General features: G+C 41.1%; 1 protein-coding gene across 1 annotated transcript in view; it reads left to right on the forward strand.

The window, feature by feature from the left end:
* The first annotated feature begins 17,237 nt into the window (after positions 1-17,237).
* The window catches only part of TMEM236 (transmembrane protein 236), a 37,335-nt gene continuing 34,536 nt past the window's right edge, over positions 17,238-20,036 (forward strand). Inside the window, exon 1 of the mRNA XM_027073543.2 lies at positions 17,238-18,459. Coding sequence (XP_026929344.1) covers positions 18,203-18,459 — 257 coding nt within the window. The 5' untranslated portion in view covers positions 17,238-18,202. The remainder of the gene's footprint in view (positions 18,460-20,036) is intronic.

The raw sequence follows: 20,036 nt of genomic DNA on the forward strand, positions 1-20,036 counted from the left end.
TAGAGCTGTGAGAGCACTGGTGTGTGGGGTTATCTCCCTTTCCCTCTAGGGCAGGAATCACTTTCCTGGGGCACTAGTCCCTGCTGGGGCTGCTTGAAGGGTGTGGCAAGGCAGGAGTTGCTTTGCAGGGATATCTGCTAAGATGGGTGGTTTGGATAGGGCAGGACCATAGGGGAATGTGAGGGCAGGACGTGCAGTGCCAGCAAGATAGGCGGAGAGAGTTTGGACTGGTTCCCGCAAACGTATGGCTGTCTAAGCTGGGGGGAGGCAAGAGAAAAGGTGCCAAACAGCACTTTTATTCTTGGAGAAGTCTCCTGAAGATCTCGTCTCCTCGAAAGTATGTTCTGAGATTGGTAAATGAATCTCCTTTATGTAACACCCCATGTGCTTTTCAAATTGCTGTTTCTATGCTGTGTCTCAGCAGAGCTATTTAGTATGTTGGCTCTGTAAGGGTGGAAACTCAGTTTCCTCTTGCCTTCTGGCCCTCCCTGAACTAAGCCCACTGGTTTTTAAAGTACCTGGAATTAAGCTTCGCTAATTCTGAAAGCTCAGGAAGTTAAGCTTCCCTGGTTTTCAAACTAAATGTTATGGGGATTTGTCTTCCCAGCATAGGTCCCCAGTGCCTGGGGTGCCTGGGGTGGGTCTGAACCTCCCCCTTCTCCTAGCTTGTGGATTCCCTCCTATCTGTGGTTAGTCTCACCATGGGTGTGGTTCCCAACCGTGTCTCTGCCCCTCTTACTCTTTTACACGTGGCCTCTCTATGATTAACTGTGGAAGTTCTGTTCTGCCAATTTGGGTTGTTTTTTTTTTTTTTCCAGAGTTAGTTGTACACATGTAGCTGTTATCTTTGTAGGCCCATGAAATGAAGTGAGCTCATCCTCCTCCTCCTCTGCCATCTTCCTCTGAACTCTCCTTGACATTTGATTGTCTTGATGTTTCTTGTAGGAGGAAATTATTTAGCATTGGTCCTCCTGTGATTGAGTTATTTCACTTCACATGTTTTCCGGGTCCACCCATGTGTTGCAAACAGTAGGGCTTCCTTCCTTTTTCAACACTGAATAATATTCCAGTGTCTGTTATACCACGATTTCTAGACCCATTTCTATATCCATCCATCTGTTAATGAGCACGGGGGTTACTTTCACAACTTGGCTGTTGTGAAATGCTATAATGAACATGGGAATGTAGAAATTTCTTCAAGATCCTGATTTCAGTTCATTTAGATGAATACCCATAAGTGGGTTTGCCCCATCATGTGGTAGTTCTATGTTTTAATATTTTGAAGAACCTCCATAAGATTTTTCATAGTGGCTGCACCATTTTCCATCCCCACTAACTGTATACAAAGGTTCCAGTTTCTCCATATCCATCGTAACCACCTTATTATTTTGGAGGGTGGGTATGTGGAATAATAGTTATCCTAACAGGTGTTGTCTTATTCCAGATTTTAGGGGAAAAGGTTTTGGCTTTTTACCATTGATCGCAATGTGGGCTGTGGGCTTTTCATATATGGCTTTTATTGAGTTGAGGTAAGTTCCTTCCATACTTTTTATTTATTTTTCGAGAGTATCATGAAAAGATGCTGAATTTTGTCAAGTAATTTTTTTTTTACACTTACTTTAAATGATCATGTGATTTTTGTCTTTCATTCTGTCAATGTGATGTGTTACCTTGTTTGATCATGTGTATTGGTCCATCCTTGTGTCCGAGGGATAAATCTCACTCGATTAGGGTGTATGATCCATATACCATTACTGTGCTGTCGGGTTAGGTTTGCTAATATTTTGTTGAGGATTTTTACATCCATGTTCATCAAGTATATTGGCCTGTAGTTTTCTTGTGGTGTTTTGTCTGGTGTTGATATCAGGGTGATGCTGGCCTATACAATGAGTTTGGAAGTGTTCCCTCTATTTTTTTGGAAGAATTTAAGAAGGATTGCTATTAATTATTTTTAAATGTTTGATCGAATTTGATGGGGTCCTTGAGCAAATGGCTAAGATAGAATTCTTGAGATGTCTTTGGTGTAAAAAGGTAATTTTATTAAAGCACGGGGACAGGGCCCGAGGGCAGAAAGAGCTGCATTGGGGTTGTGAGGGGTGACTGATTATATACTTTTAAGTTAGTGGGGGTTAGGGATTAAGTCTCTAAGGAGAAAGCTCTAAGGCTTTCAAGACCTTGAGGGGCTAGCTGCTGTTAGGATAAGGTAACTTTTAGTCTTTAGTAAAACAGAAACACTAAGACAATGAGGCAGCCATGATTTCCCTGAGCAAGGTGACACTCTACATTTTGGGTGTCTGTCAGTGGGCCGCAAGCTGTAAGGAGATGGAATTTAAGCTACATTTCTCTTGCTTTTGTGTCCCTCATCATTTCCGCCCTGAACAGTTAGACCCTTAAATCTTTAAGGTTGTTGAAGGTGGAAGATCTCATCTTCTGAATCTTCTTCCTGCCGACTTAGGGGTGTAGAGATATCCCGTACCTATGGGTCAAGGTTGGTCAGTTGAGAATTTAATAGGAGTTAGAAAAGGCTAAGGCAGCTGTAGCTAGAGTTGATAACATATGGGAGTCTCCTTGAGCAGAAAGGATTATCTGTTGGCTTGAAGTTGTGGCAGCAAAGGAGTCTTGGCACCAGGTGGAGAGACATGGGAGAGAACAGCAAAACATGATTAAAATAACACAAAGAAAAAGAAGCCCACATAAGAGTCCTTTGATAGTTGACACAAATCTTTCTTTTGTCCAGGAATTGAACTCATTATTAAAGGAAAAAGAGAGATCATTTAAAGTGCCAATCTGAGTATTTGTCAGTTAGAAACTCGGAAATATTTTTGCAGCAATCTGGACTGTATACACAGCATTCTGTTTTTATGAGACCATAAGCTCTACCTTGTGCAGCAGCAAAAACATTAATACCATTTTATTTTGTAGAACTGTCCAATGCATTGGAGTTATTTTCGTGTTTAATAATGCAGTGTTATCTTGAGAGTCATTTAAGGCCTTGATTATGTAACAGGTGGTGTTAACTATCATACTGATTTCATTTTGCTTAGTAATTAATCAGGTAATTAATAAGAGGCACTTTTAGAGAAACAAGAAGTCTATAGGTTAATGGTTAGAGCAAATTACCAACCCAATAACTGTCAGAAGACTTTGAGATGTCTGGCCTGCGACATTCTCAGATGGAGTGGGGTTGGGCAGTGGGAATCAGATGGGTTTTGGTTGGTTGGTTGGTTGGTTGGTTTGTAACTCAAATGCCTGTGATGTTCCTTTTTTTTTTTTTTTTTACTGGTAGGTCTTTCATAGTTTTTATTTTTTTTTTTAATTTTTTTAAATTTTTTTTTATTATTATTTTTTTTAATATATGAAATTTATTGTCAAATTGGTTTCCATACAACACCCAGTGCTCATCCCAAAAGGTGCCCTCCTCAATACCCATCACCCACCCTCTCCTCCCTCCCACCCCCCATCAACCCTCAGTTTGTTCTCAGTTTTTAAGAGTCTCTTATGCTTTGGCTCTCTCCCACTCTAACCTTTTTTTTTTTTTCTTTTTTCCTCCCCCTCCCCCATGGGTTCCTGTTAAGTTTCTCAGGATCCACATAAGAGTGAAACCATATGGTATCTGTCTTTCTCTGTATGGCTTATTTCACTTAGCATCACACTTTCCAGTTCCATCCACGTTGCTACAAAAGGCCATATTTCATTTTTTCTCATTGCCACGTAGTATTCCATTGTGTATATAAACCACAATTTCTTTATCCATTCATCAGTTGATGGACATTTAGGCTCTTTCCATAATTTGGCTATTGTTGAGAGTGCTGCTATGAACATTGGGGTACAAGTTGTGATGTTCCTTTTGAATGGCCCATTGAGCAGCAGGCACAAAGATGTCTATACATGGGTTTTGTGACAATTTCTCTGAAGTTTACTACTAGTTGTCTAGTTTAGGCAAACAACAAACATTTAAAGACCATCAGAACTAGAACTTAACATCCATAAAGGTGTGTTATTGAAACATAATTTTTCTCTCTAATTAACCCTCATTTCCTGAGATAGCCAAATCAAGACTAATTCATTTATAGAACGAGTCCACTTTTAACAAAGAAGACCTAATTATTTACATAAGTTCAGCAAGAACGGCAATTGGTCATAGAGATCTTTTAAAATTTGCTCGGCTGGAAGTTTTTATAAGGAATCTCTAGATTGAACTTTTAGTAGCTTCGCCAGTCCAGGAGCCCCAAGCCAAGCACTTGCCATCAGACATGCCCGCAAAACCTGTAGCTTTGGGTGAATTTCTTTTCACAAGGTCCCAAAGATATTCTGAGGTTCCTGCACCTGCCAGGAAGTGACGTTCTTTACTCACCTGGTAAGGCTGCTGGGAACTCTGTAAACAAGGTATCAGGCCATCATTTCCAAGGGGGCTCTATGGCTCCATGTTTTATAAAGTCAACCTTCGTTCCTTAAAACTGGTTATATCTGAGTCTAAGCCTGTCTCTCTCAAATAGGACATCCCAGTCAAAGCCTTGGTAAAGTAATTAGTATTTCCAATGGTGACCTGTTACAAGGAAAACAGATTCTTACTGAACTTTTGCAAATACCTGTATTTGCCATGAAAGAAAGAATACTCAACTGAGAGCTTTTGAATTTCAGCGGGTTCAGGTAGAGAGAAAAGTGAAATGTCTCAGTTTGTTTACAAATGAATACTTTATCACATTTCTGTATGTTATGGGTATCTTAAGAGAAAGTTTCCCTAATCTGAGGAAGCAAACAGAGAACCAGCAATATTTCCAACAAGAGTCACAAAATCTATAATCCTTCTCAATTTATTTAGTCCCATGTTACTAATTTTTGTTCAGTTTGAATGCAGATTTTTAATTCTGGAAATTTTTACCCATTTGTTTTATGATCTTAAAGATGTGAAATACCTGTACTTGTCCTAAAAATCCTTTTTATAAATCTCCTTAAACATAAAACATATTTTGTAAGTGCATCAGAACAAGAACTATAAATGACAAAAGACTCAAAAATGGACATGGTCAACAATCTGAGGGGAGTGTTCATTATGATGCAGTTGACAAGGAAACTCAGTTATTTCTGTGACACATAGCACTCTGATAATTGGAATATCTGGTGATGACCAGTTATTCTGGTCATCTGGTGATGACCTTATACCAAAACATATTAAAACTTTAGGAATTATATATATAATTATATTTGAGCAGTTATAGCATTTACTCAAGCAATACAACCTAAGGTTTTCCATTATTTGTTTGACAGGGTTTTCCAGGTAACACATCAAATAAAGAGGCCCATTTGGTCAAAAAGATTTCATTGACAATTTAAATCCTGGGAAGTTTGTTAAAACCTTAGGAAGTTATAAAGCACATCCTAAATAGGATTATAGATCATTACAAATCTTATTTATATAACCAAGGTGGCAATAAGAGATTCTCAAGGCAAATATGTAGGGTATATAGTTGTTAGCAAAGCCTAGCTCCTTTAACATTGAGAAGTTTTAACTAAGTGATCAAAGACCTGACAAAGACAAAACATAAAGCTTTGGTTTCTCTGACAGACAAAAGAGAAAAGACTTTTGTTTACTTTTTTTTTTTTTTTTTTAATCAAGAGCAGATCCACAATCCAAGAAAACTGTCCTTTGAACAGAGAGAAAAGCAGAATTTTAATCTTATACCAGTGTATTTTAAAAATCCATTCATTTCAACCTTAGTCCACCCTAACCACCCAAAATTTTCCTTTCAAAAGATTTCCCTTCACCAACCTTCTACAGTTTTCCTTTGCATTCACATTTTGTCTCAAGCCATGTCTCTCTGAACAACCAGTTTCATTTAGGACAAAACTACTTTCTTTTACCTTCAACAAAAATGTATTTCCATTCCTTATATATTTTTTGACATATATCCTACTTTTCTACATACAGAGTTGTTTTCCTTACTTCCATCAGTCTTAATTACGTTTAAAAGAATTTTAACTCTTAGAAACCTTAGTCTCCAGTGAAAACTAAGTAGTAACCAATTGTGAAGTGTGACACCAGAATATTTTAGATGGAAAATTCATGAATCAACTAAGCACAAAGCAAATTTTCCAACAGCCTCAAATATCCTTAGTTTCTCTGCAATAAGTCAAAAACACAAACCTGTGTTTAATAACATGTCAGCATTTTATCCAATTTGGAAAAGACCTAGATGTCCAATGAATTCAATCCAGTTTATCATCCAAACAAAACCTTAAAGTTTTAGGTTACCAAAGCTCTTGAAAGCTATCTTAACAATTACCCACAAAAACTTTGAGAGAAACAAAAGGAACCATTATTCTCAGCCATCTTTTTTCTGACAAATTGCAACAGAGATATCCACGAGCTTATTTGACCTTAAAGAAGCCTAGGTAGAAAAAGTTTTGTATTTAATGCTGCTAACTCTAAAGACATGGCTATCTTAATTAAGCCAACAAACTTAAATTAGTTCAAATACCAAATGTGTTCCATTTGGGTCCACTTAAAAATTCCATCACTTTGGGGGCACCTGGGTGGCTCAGTCAGTTGAGCATCTGACTTCGGCTCAGGTCGTGATCTCGCGGTTGATGGGTTCGAGCCCTGCATCCGGCTCTGTGCTGATGGCTCACAGCCTGGAGCCTGTCTCAGATTCTGTGTCTCCCTCTCTCTCTGCCCCTCCCCAGCTTGCACTCTGTCTGTCTCTCTCTCTCAAAAATAAATAAACATTTAAAAAATTAAAAAAAAAAAAAAAAGTCCATCACTTTGTTCACCATGCCACTTTTTACCTCGGGCCCCAGTGAGGAAATCTGAAGTGGGTGGTGTAAGTCCATGACGGTGCCCTGCCCTCTTTGACAGCGAGGGGAGGAGGAGGAGCTGATGGTGCCAGAGGCTTGGAAGATACAGGCTGCATCCAGAATGGTGCAGAAACAGGAGGAAGGGAGGGGAAGGCAGAAGAGGCGAGGTGTCTTCAGGGAAGGCTGGAGGTGTTTATCCAGAGAACACAGGACAGAGAACGTGGTCTCCTTGTCCTAAAACCTGTCAGTTCAGACAGATTAGCAAATGCAGAATTTTTGTCCACCAAATGGAAACAGGCAGTCCATGTTGGGCCGGAGAAGACAGGGAACTTCCCTGAAACAAAAAGGAGTTTCAGCAGGTGCTTGGGAATATTCCTTACATTCTCCTTCCGGAGGTAGACTAACCAGAGACAACTGACTCCAATTATTATAGTCATTAACCCAGGGAATGAAGGAAGGAGAAGCTCCCACATACAGGTAGAGTAACCTGAGTCTATTAGGAAGGAGGGACAGTGAGTGAGAATGTCAGAGTCCCCTTCATTAGGGATGGCCTGTGTCTCCTCCAGCAACCTGGGTTTATTCAGAAGGGCGTGTTTAGACAACCCTCCAAATATATCAGGAGGGAGTTTATCAGCCTGGTTAGTGGCCAAACACACTCTGCAAGAGGCCCTCCATTCTGGATCCTGATTTAGGACCATGAAAGCCTGGGCATAGGGTACCTCAGTCCACTTGTCCTGTTCATTGCAGAAGAGATCTGATAGATTGTATTAAGGCTATACACTGTTACAGAAGATCAGTCCTTTCCTAAATTTTGCAATCTGAATTGATTCCAGTGGCTTAAAAGGCATCCCAAGGGAGAGTCCTTGGGGACTGAACAAGAAGATCCATGTTTCTAGAAAAGTTGAGAAGGTCCATTACAAAAATCACCCGTGACTCCAGGGTGGCGTCCCACATGGGATATGTCAGAGGTTCCTGGTGTCAAAGCGACCAGTGGCATCCCTCAAACAAAATCGCTCTGATCACCGACCAGCCACTAAGGGCCCCTGGAGAAGGGATGCTAGTCCCTTTGCTTCCCCATTGTATCCTAGGCTACAAATGGGTGCCTGGCGTATGGACCTAAGTGCCGTGACATGCCATGACATGCCATAAGACGGTGTGCTGTAAAAGGTCGTGCCTTAGTTTACCTTGTCTTGAGGAGCATGCCAGGAAGGTCATGCCTTAGTTTCCTTGAAGTCTATGCCAATTTAACCCATGGAAAACACTAGAAAAGTTCTATAAAGGGGAATTACCCAATTCTGTAATTTAAGTAGTTAGTAGAGGACATTGACAGAAAACAGTAGAGAGAAATCCGTCATTATCTAAGCAATGTTCCAACACATACAGTCTTTATAGACAATTTCCCTAGGAAATGGTTCCTTGCTGGGTTTTAATTCAATTGGGTACTGGTTTTGGCCGGCTCCCAGTGGAGGTCTCATGGCCAGAAGCGGCTAGTCCAGAGATGTGGAGGGGATCATATTAGACCAATAAGGAGGAAACCTCACATGGGAGTCTTAAGATTAGCAGCCATGCTAGTCACTTAGGTGGTTGTCTCCTGCCCAAGACAGACAAGTTTGTATAAGGACAGGAATAAAGAGAGGGCATCAAGTTTCTGGGTCTTATTACCATTCTGGCCAGGGTACTAACTTTCAGCCAAAAGGCAGGCTTTCTCCTCCTCCGTAGACTAGCCATGGGCTAGAGGATTGCAGCCTGGGCAGCAACTGAAAAAAATATTCCAATAAGTGTTCCATGAACTTGTTCCAATAAGACCGTACTCCTTGAAAAGCCCCTGAAATGAGAGTAAAGGAAGAAAAGAGAAAATACTTACCAAGTCTGCACCAAGGCTCAGAGTCCAGATGGAAAGACTCAAAGCCCCATGTAAGCATGCCAAAATGATGGGGTTCTTGAGCAAACAGCTAAGAAAGAATACTTGAGACGTGTTTAGTGCAAAAAGGAGATTTTATTAAAGCACGGGGGCAGGACCCATGGGCAGAAAGAGCTGCACTGGGGTTGTGAGGAGTGACTGATGATACACTTTTAAGTTAGTGGGGATTAGAGAGAGCATAAGTCTCTAAGGAATTTGAAAGCAAGGCTTTCAGGACCTTGAGGGGCCAGCTGCTATTAACATAAGGTCACTTTTAGTCTTTAATAATTCAAAAACATTAAGGAAGCGTGGCAGCCATGAGTTCATTGACCAAGATCACACTCTGCATGTTTCAGGTGTTTCTCACTGGGCTGTGAGCTGTAAGGAGATTTAATTTAAGCTACATTTCTCTTGCCTTTGTTTCCCTAGAACTCACCTAGGAAGCAGTCAGTCCTTGGCTGTTTGGGGGGAGAGGTTCTCGATGATTGATTCAATCCTAGTATTTGCTATTGATCTGTTTAGTCTTTCTGTTTCATCTTGATTCACTCTTAGGTTTTGTGTTTCTAAAAATGTATCCATTTCTTCTAAGTTGTCCAACTTTTTGGCATTATAATTGTTCATAATAGTTTCCTATGGTATTTTCAGTTCTGTGGCACCAATTGTAATGTCTCATCCTGCATTTCTGATTTTATATATTTGAGTCTTCTCTTTTCTTCATAGTTAGTCTAGCTAAGGGTTTGTTGATTTTGTTTGTTTTTTTAAAAAACCAACTCTTAGGGGGCTCCTGGGTGGCTCACTCAGTAAACGTCCGACTTCAGCTCAGGTCATGATCTCGCGGTCCGTGAGTTCGAGCTCCGCGTCGGGGTGTGTGCTGACAGCTTGAAGCCTGGAGCCTGCTTCGGATTCTGCGTCTCCCTCTCTCTCTGCCCCTCCCCATTCATGCTCTGTCTCTCTCTGTCTCAAAAATAAATAAACGTTAAAAAAATTTTTAAAATTAAAAATAAAAACCAACTCTTAGTTTTGTTGATTTTTGTACTCTTTATTTCATTTATTTCTTCTCTTTTATTATTTCCTTCTCCTACTAACTTTGGGTTTAGGGTGTTCTTTTTCTGCTTATTTGAGGTCTAAATTTAGATTGTATGTTTGAGATTTTTCTTATCACTACAAACTCTTAGTACTTGTTTGTTCTATCCGTTAAGCTTTGGTATGTTGTGTTTTTATCTTCATTTGTCTCAATATTTTAAAATGTCCCTTTTGATCTTCATATTTGGGTATTGTGTTTCTATATCGAAACTAGTCTCTTGAGCACAGTATGTGCCTAACTTCTTTTTTTGTCTGAATCCCCACGTAACTCTCCTCTTTGCTTCCTTAATGACTTGGGTGTACATATCTCACTGAGTTTCTGTTGAAATGACTTATGGAAATGTCTGTCCATTCAACTAGACAGTAAGCCTGTAGGGACAAACAGTATGCCTTGGTCAACTTTGTTCCCCAGAATAAGTGCAGAAGCTAGCATAGAGAAGCCACTCAGTTCATCTGTGAATTCATTCTGCAACGCAGTCAACGAATATTTATTGAGATCTTACTATGCGCCAAGCACTAATCTAGGTTTGAGTATATAACAGAGATCAGAATTGGTAAAAGGCTTTGCCCTGAGGAAACTTATGTTCCAGTTTGGGGAGCAGACAGTTAATATTTTAAGTAAGTCAAATAAACATCATTATTGTTGTTAAGTACTAAGAGGAAAAATTAGAGGAGGAAGGAGAATAGGAAATTGCGGAGGGGGATGTGTTGAAATTTTGGATAAGCAGTCTCACAGTGAAAGTGTCATTTATGTAAAAACCTCCAGAAAGTGGGGTAGTTGGCTCTTGGGATGTCTTGGGGGAGAATGGACAATGGCTTCATAAAGGGTGAAGCTTCTATGCCTGGTGGCCTGGTGTGTTTGGAGAACGTAGAAGAGGACAGTGAGAGGGAAAGTAATGGCAAATTAAGAGAGAAAGGTGGTTGGGGAGAGATTGTGTAAGGCCTTGGAAACTCTGGTAAATTCTTGGACTTTTACTCTAAACAAGATGGGAAGCCACTGGGTGGCTTTTTGGACAGAGAAGAGGTAAGTGAACTTACTCATTAAATGTTTTTTTTAAGAAATAAATGGGCCAAATATACATAGTACAAGAAGACATATATCTTGTGTGCCTTTGTAGTCTAAGTTTTAAAAGGAGTAATTTAGGTTAGAAGATTCCAAACCCATGATACCTTTAACAATGCCGATTTAAAAAATCTGCAATTAAAACAAAACAAAACTTGCACCACCCAGTGGAATTAGGGAGCACTACGTTTAGGCAAACCAGTTGGAAATTTTATTTTTTATCTATATTAACAAAAATAACTGGATAGTTGTCATTTCTGTGTACTTTGCAAAGATGTGGCCATGTCTAATAATATTGTTTTCAAGTTATTTTTATCTTAAGTAGGAAAAAATTGGAGAGCCACCACCTTATCAAGTCCTTCGCAGTGAAGATTTGGGAAATATAGGTTAAATAATTTTTGTGACCTTTGGGCTGAATATACACTAGTTAGGGTTGTGTCTAATTTAAATAGGGTTTTTTTTTTTTTTTGCCTTAATTTGTTACTTTGGAATATTGAAAGGCCAACCCAGATTGTTGTAGTCCCCTAAAAAATAAATTCTGAGAGGCGCCTGGGTGACTCAGTCTGTTGAGCATCCAACTTTGGCTGAGGTCATGATCTCGCAGTTCGTGAGTTCAAGCCCTGCGTTGGGCTTTGTGCTGACAGCTCAAAACCTGAAGCCTGCTTTGGATTCTGTGTCTCCCTCTCTCTCTGCCCCTCCCCTGCTCATGGTCGGTCTCTCTCTCAAAAATAAATAAACATTAAACAAAATAAAATGAATAAATAAATAAAATATGAGAATCATTGTAAAGAATGAAGTGACTTCCTTTTTCCTTTAATCTATTTCTGATCATTAGCTCCCATTTATATGCCACTGTGCACAATTTGTGTGATGGGAAGTCTTAATTCATCTTTCCTTCTTGAAAATTTTGAGATCTGGACACTTTTAATAGAAACAGTATTTCAGGGAAGCATGATTATTTTAAAAAGTACAGACATTGTCCACATTTTGTTAATTTCAAGACTAGAGTCCCTAAATTCCAGATATTAAAAGGGTCACAAAAGTGAATATGCTGTTGTGTTTGCTCTTACAGAGTTGTTTATTTAATAGCCCGAGAGATGTAATGATACTTTTTTTCCTACAATATAAATTGAATGTTGTCTGGACTGTGATAACATAACATGGGTAAAAGGGGTCTAATCAGACGGTGACATGATCTTACTGAATTCACGTCAAGTGATTTGTTTGGTGACGCCTGCCCATGAGGACCAGTACTGTGTTTTGGAAATACTCTTTGGGAATTGTAAATAGTCAGTAAATTAGGCCCAGGGACATGCTTTCACTTCTTCCCTAGGCTCTCTGTAGATCCAGCTTGATCTGTAGAGCAGTTTCACTGCCAGAAGCTCCTGCCTTTCTGAACATCAACACCATACGATCACAGGAAACAAACCACGGATATGCCAGAACATTCCTGGCTGTCGGTCCATTTTGTTTCACAGACCCTACACGGAAAACAATGAACAAACCTTGAGATTACAAATGATCTTACTGTAACAATTTAAGAGACTATAACAATTTTTGACTTCCTGCCTGCAGGAAGGAAATGACAGTTGGAAGTGTGGAGAACAGGTGTTACCCTGAACAGCATGATATCTTCTGCTTACTAAAATAAAAAACACTGCATCAACATTCCTACGTGGAAGTGAGTTCTAACCACAAGACTCAGTCTTTCCACCACAGACCCAGCTCCAGAAAACCAGATCTGTTTCCTACCAGGAAGTTGTTAAACCCAGCATTAAAGAGCAGAGTAAGGGACAGAGTTGTCTGAATCAGTCTTGGATGAATCCAAGGAAAGAATGTGGGTGGTGTGTGTGCAAATGTCCCCCCCTCCATGTCCTTCCAGTTACTGGCAGTGCAATTGCACGGCGGCCGCGTCAGGGGAATTAGAAGGGAAAGAATCAGGATTGGCCTAAACTGCTGTCAGCTGAAGGGTAGGTGATTTCAAACCCTGTCTCATCTTTTGTCTTTGTCTCCAAGTTCGGGGTCTGGCATTATTTCCTCCCAGGAGCTTAATGTTGCCATAATAGCGTTCTTTTTCTTTGCCAAGCTAGCTTGTTGCTCTGTCCCTGGTGAGGGAACCTTCTGTGCCTCCCAATCCGCTATGGAAATTTTAGACAAATAGACACTTTTGAAGGGCTGAGGACTTGGAAATAATTGAGGCTATGCCTTGGTGCAGAAAAATACCAGCCAGGCATCTCCAGCCTCCATCGTTATTGGTTCAAATCCATTGTGGAATATGCATTTTTGGGGACATATGGGTTGGAAAAAGTAGGGAAAATGTCCACACTGGGACCTATCAAGTCTTGTAAATGCACGCGAAGAAGCATGGTCTTTTCCTAACATGCTTCTTGAGATGGAGAAGCTTTGCAGTCCCCAGGGCCTTTGTTTTCTCTCTTATCTAGAGACCTTAAGGAGCTATGGCTACAGAGGAAGGGAACCTGGGGGCTAAAATTGGGATCGCACAAGGAAATTGAAGCTCCGTAGGCTGAGTGAGCAGACTGTATTGGGACGGGTAATACATAATTTCTCCTTCTGCAAGGTCCATGTGGGAACAAGAATCCCCTTGGAATAAAAGATGAGTTGGCCATTCTCCAAGCCTGGCACATTCCCCTGCTGCCTACCATGTCTCTTAGCCTTCATCTCCATCCATTCCCTCCACAAATATTTTTCAAGGGCCTGTTATGTAATACACACTGTGCTGAGAAACGATGAGATGTGGGTGAAGGAAGGTGTTCTCTGCCTTCAGAGAGCTTCCTGTTTTATAGGGGACCCAGTGTGCCTACAACATAGGGAGACAAGTGCTACAGCACAAGAGGGGAGGAATTCAGAAGGACTCACAAGGGGTTTTGACTCAAAGGAGGAAATGCTTCCTTCTGCTTGGAGAAGGAGAGTAAGGAAGGGTCTCAGAGCAGGGCCTGCAGGATGAAGGCTACTCTCCTCCCGTCCTCATGTGAGACCAGGAGAAGGCGATAAAAGTCAGCCCTGACTACCCAGCCGGCAAATAGTTATCCAAGGCTCTTCTCATCTTCTGCTTGCCTCTTGGCTACTTTGCTGCTCTTTTGTGCCGCCATTTAAGGGATAAGCGGAAGTGGAATTTATTTATTTTGCTTCTGCTGAGAAGTGAGGGAAAACAAATTGGTGGAGGAAAGATTTAAAAAATACAGCGTAAACATTTCACTAAGCCAGAATTGCTTTCTTTAATTGATTTCTATTAATCTTAATTTATTTTCTAACTTTTATGCTGGTCAAATATTACAGCTATGCAAATATTAATAAATCAAAAGTAAAAACCCCTCCACCCTACCTCACCCGTTCCCCACAGGAGCTCTGTTAACAGTTTGGTGAGTATATTTCTGGATTTTTAATTTATGCTTAAATCCACAGCTGTGATTTTATTTATTTATTTATTTAATTTAAATGTGTATTTATTTTGGGGAGAGAGAGAGAGAGAGACCGAGTACAAGCTGGGGAGGAGCATAGAGAGAGGGAGATACAGAATCCAAAGTGGGCTCCAGGCTCTGAGCTGTCAGCACAGCTGTGCTGACAGCTCAGAGCATGACCCAGGGCTCAAACTCACAAACCATGAGATCATGACCTAAGCTGAAGTTGGGCACCCAACTGACTGAGCCACCCAGGCACCCCTATTTGTTTATTCACTTATTTGTTTATTTTTGAGAGAAAAAGCATGATCAGGGGAGGGGGTAAGGGGAGAGGGAGAGAATCTCAAGCAGGCTCCACACCCAGCATGGAGCCCCACTCAGGGCTTGATCCCATGAACTGAGTGGAAATCTAGAGCTGGAGACTCAAACGACTGAGCCACCCAGGTGCCCCACAACTATAATGTTTTAAAACAAAAATGCGATTGCACCATTCACATCGTCATACACAGCGTCTGCAACTTTCTTCACTCTCCTACCCCTCACTGCATCACGAACATTCTTAGAACTATTTTTTTAAGCTTATTTATTTATTTTGAGAGAGGGAGAGAGAGAGAGCAAGAGAGAAAGAAAGACAGTATACAAGTGGGGGAGGGGCAGAGAGAAAGGGAGAGAGAGAGAATCCCAAGCAGGCTCCCTACCATCAGCACAGGGCCTGATGCAGGGCTTGAACTTGCGACCGTGAGATCATGACCTGAGCTGAAATCAAGAGTCAGACGCTTAATGGACTGAGCCACCCAGGCATCCCCAGAACTATTTTTCAAAGAAAATGTCATTGTATGATACAGAGAAGTTTGCTGTAGTAATATATGGATATTGCTTTGAGTCAATACAAAAATCAATTTGGCCAAAACTCACCTCCTCTGAGAAGACCTCTCTGATCAACTCCGCTTTGATTTTTTTCAACCCTTTCTTCTGAATCACCCAGTAATTTTACGTATTGTTTTTGTGTAATATTGGCTCCTACACTCTTTTTTTTTTTTTAATATTTATTTATTTTTGAAAGAACACAAGTAGGGGAGGGGCAGAGAGAGAGGGAGACACAGAATCCAAAGCAGGCTCCAGGCTCCGAGCTGTCAGTGCAGAGCCAGACGCGGGGCTCAAACCCACGAACTGTGAGACCATGACCTGAGCCCAAGTCAGACGCTTAATGGACTGAGCCACCCGGGTGCCCCTTGGCCCCTACTCTGAAATCTATTCCTTTGTGTTGTACTCAAGCTCTTTCAGTTGCAAAGAACCAAGAGCCTGTTTTTAAGAATACATGTGAACTGGAATGTTCCACAACGGAGGGACTGGCATTTTTTGATGTGCTGGCATCTCCCTGTCTTCTCACCCTCTGTGTACTCACTCTTCTATTCTCTCACCATTTGGCTTCCATTTGTTCATTCAGCAAATGAGTCCTGAGTGTCACAACAGGCCAGGGTGACAAGCATGTATAGTCTGGGTTGTTTTAATCCTGACTCAGAGTCATGGCCTCCCTTCATTCCACTGACCAAATTCTCCCTATGTGTCTGAGTTCACATTTCCAAGCAGCAGCAAGTGGCCCAGTTATGGAGGGACATTCTGTAGCCCAGAGTTCCTATTCATCCAGATGTGGCTGGAGAAGCATCCTGACCTTCCAGGATCACACCTTCTCAGACCTTACCTGTGCATTTGTAACATCTCCCCAGTCAGAATGTAAGTCAGGAAGGACTGTGTCTCTACATGGTCTGCTCGTAGAAAGTGTTCCATGAACAGTGTTAACACAGGTGCTTGTTCCATTACATGGTGGTGGGCTTATTGTCGGTAGAGGGTGGGAATCACGGCCTCCCTCCTGTTCTGACAAAATACTGTTATCAGTGCAGTTCATCTTGTGGACAGCAACAGGTCCCGTCACACGAACGTTGTCTTTGAAGGTAAAGGTGAAGAGAGATTAGGAACCAGAGGAAAATTCTAGGTGAGACATACAGAGGGCGTGTCATTCTTACATTCCCCTACGTGGGCATAAAAATTGAGCATTTCAAATGGAATTATAGACCCAGGCAAGAGTCCTTTTGCATGGAGCCAGGCAGTTTTATTCAACAACTGTCTTCAGATGCTCAGGTCACAATTCCTATTAATGTACAAAGTCTGTGGAAGAAATTGCCCTACAGGATAGCACTGATGATTCGAGACAGAGGGCCAGGAGGTTAGAATATAATTTGTATCTCGTCTCTCTTTAATAGAAATTTTGTTCAAGTCCAGATAAAATAGCTGGAGGATGCGGCTGCCTAATTCTGCAGCGGGAAGGCAGGAGGCGTTAACCCTCAGAGCTGCCGCCAGCGTCCTGGGTTCACTGGGCAGCCAGGCGACGCATGGCCCCTTCTGCAGAGGGCCCGAGGGACCCAGAAAAATACTGGTTTGTGTCAGTCTGCCAGCAGGCACAGGGCAAGCCATCTAAAGAGGCAAGCATGTGGAAGGAATCAGACTCGGGGTCTGTTGGTCGGGTGCTCTCCTCCCCCCTCTTCCTTCACTGGTTGTAGCCAAGGCTCTCCCTCCGGGTGCTCTGTGGCTCCCCACTGCCTTCCCTCCTCCAGGTGGGCGCTGCTCCTGCCCTTTCCTCCACACCAGCACTCACTTCCTTTTCCAAATGATGGAGTAAGTGCTTCCTCTGTCCGGACGACGTTGCTTTTTCACTGCCTGCCCCCCCCCCCCCCCACACCACCCCACACCAAAACCCTTCATGGAATGTTTACATTCTGACCCAAAGCCAATCCTAACATCACCTGTCCCTACTTCCTGCCACATGACACCAGATTCTCAGAACCACTATGGCCTCCTGCCTTTTGTGTGTGTGTGTGTGTGTGTGTGTGTGTGTGTGTGTGTGTATCTGGAATGTCACTGATGCCCCCAAAACCTGCCTCCTCGTCCTTCTCTTTCCCTCCCCTTCACACAGCCCGAAGAGGAAGTTCTCTGCGTTAAGTTACCATAGCATTTACGTTATACTTCTGACCTCAGTTATTTTGGTTGTTCACGGGTTTCTTTTCTCCACTGGGCTGTGAGCATTTTTAGGGCAGAAACCTACTGTCCTTCACCTACCTTCACACCCCAGAACCTAACAAAAGCAAAGTGCTCGTCATAGGAGCTCAAAAGTTTTGGAAGGAAGGATATTCATGGAGATGATTGTTGCCTTTTAAATATTTGATATGCTTTTGGACTCGATATAGGCTGCTGTTAATATGTTAATCCTGATAACAGGTTTCTAACATCACCATGTTCGTTTCCTGACCAGCAAAAGAAGAATGTTAACCTGTGCCACAGTGGCAATTTATATGCAAGAATCAATAGTTCAAGTACCAGGAAGAAGTGTGGTTAGGAGGTTGGCAATGTGAATCCAAACTCCCTTCTCAAAGCACTTTGAAGGAAAGCGAGGGGTAGTCTTCTACGATGAAGACACAGGTTTGGAGTATCTCTTTTTGCCTGGATTTGCTTAAATATAAAAATAGGGGATTGGATTACAGCTCTTCTTCTCCTTTAAATCTAAAATTAGGTGATTCCGGTGGTTCTACTTAACAGGTGTTTAAATATTGCATAAATTTTTCTCTGTGCTCAAATTAGCAATCAAAGCTACAAAGACTTGCTTTTTTACCAGTGCCTCGAAAACATATTCAGAAGTTCATTTGACCCTGAATAATGGCTGTGCAAACACATTAAGTGGTCATTTCCACAACTGTTCTGTTTCTTTAAGAGACCTCACTTGTTAAGCTGGAAGATCATTGAACCATATGAGGGTCAATAAAAGAATAAAAAGTCACCGGTTGGTGATTTCGGTACAAGGAACTTAATCGTAGTTGAGTATCTGTGTCCATATGCTGCTGGCCATCAAAAGGGGAGTGTTTGATCTTCAGCAGCTTGCCCTTCCTCAGGATGGTTTCTGGAAAACTGATCAAGCTCCTGGTTTTTGAGCTTTTCGAGTTTGCTGCTTTCTCCATTCCCACGCTTGTGATTGTGGAACAGTTTGCCACCACCTATCAAACAACGACGGGGAGCCCTGAGAAAACACATTATTGGCTGATTGTTTCCTGTTCGATTGCCTATGTGGCTTCAGTGACTCTGCTGATTTGGGTTCCCATAAAAGTTCTCTTATACAGGAAGCATGCCTTTTCCAAAAAAATTAAAGGATGGTAAGTAAAAGGATTCTTAAAGCAAGGAATCTCTGTGATGCTTTCATAGAGAATTTCTCAGGTGCTACCTGTAGGGATGTTAGCATAGCACAAATGTACATAATGTATATGCACATTATGATTAATGAGAAGTCATTGTCACCATTTCTATAATTGTATTGCTATTATGGTATCTTCTATATTTTTATAGGGGCCTTTTTTACTGCCTGTTAGCAATAAATTACATGTATTCATAAGTTCGTAGTTAGCATGAGTCTATGATACCCTGAGTACTATATGTTGGCCCTAATTCCTTTGTTCACTGAATTGCATAAAGTTATCACAGCTAATTTATAGAAATCTTAATTATAGAATGATAATATGGAATTTTACTTTTACAAACATTTACATTACTTTACGAAACAAAGTAATGTCTATTTTGAAATGTCTAATTGCATTGTTTTTCGGGTCTGAAGCATCCTTTGGCCTTTAGCCAACTAAGATTTTTAACTGGTTCCTTTGCTTAGATTTTTTATTGTTATTATTATTTTAAATATAATTTATCGTCAAATTGACTAACATACAGTATGTAAAGTGTGCTCTTAGTTTTGGGGGTAGATTCCCATGGTTCATTGCTTACATATAGCACCCAGTTCCTTCGTTTAGATTTTTAAAAATAATACTTTACTATGTTAGTAAATTTTTTTTACCCTGGTGGTGGGGGGGACTATTTCAATAATAATACAGAAATACTTTAAATAAATTAAGATCTAATGTTGCTTTAACTTAACAGTTTAGCTAATGTTGTATCACCTGTATTGAGTACAAATTATTTCAGATTCTAAGATATTTTTCCTTTCAGATCTTTATTTATTTAAAAAAATTTTTTTAATTTAGTGTTTATTTATTTTTGAGAGAGGGAGAGACAGAGTGAGAGTGAGAGAGAGGCAAACACAGAATCCGAAGCAGGCTTCAGGCTCTGAGCTGTCAGCACAGAGCCTAAAGTGGGGCTCGAACTCACAAACTGTAAGATCATGACCTAAGCTGAAGTCAGATGCTTAACTGACTGAGCCACCCAGATGCCACTATTTTTTTAAGTTTATTTATTTATTTAGAGAGAGTGGGGGGAGAGCACAAGTGGGGGGAAGGAGAGAGAGAGAGAGGAAGAGAGAATATCCCAAGCAGGCTCTGCACTGACAGCACAGAGCCCCATGTGGGGCTCGAACTCAAGAACTCTGCGATCATGACCTGAGCCAAAATCTAGAGTCAGATGCTTAACTGACTAAGCCACCCAGGCATTCCCCTTTTGGAACTTTAGATCAGATTTCTACTCATCTAAGATTTCTTAGTTTTCTTTGATAAGTTAACCCTTCTTTCAGGCTGATCTTTTATTTTAAAGTCAAACAACATCAACCCACTTGAAAAGCAAGCAGCAGAGATTTTAACAAGGGCAGAAATGTAAAAATAATAGATACAGAAATCTAGCTAGATATACTGTCGGGAGGATGCAGACCTGGAGAGCCGAAGTGTGGAGTTCAAGAGGTCCTTTAGGTGTTGATTTAGGATGTGGCTCCATGAAATTTGCCTGGGGGACTTTC

The sequence above is a fragment of the Acinonyx jubatus genome, chromosome B4, assembly GCF_027475565.1.
Source record: "Acinonyx jubatus isolate Ajub_Pintada_27869175 chromosome B4, VMU_Ajub_asm_v1.0, whole genome shotgun sequence".
NCBI classification, from domain to species: domain Eukaryota; kingdom Metazoa; phylum Chordata; class Mammalia; order Carnivora; family Felidae; genus Acinonyx; species Acinonyx jubatus.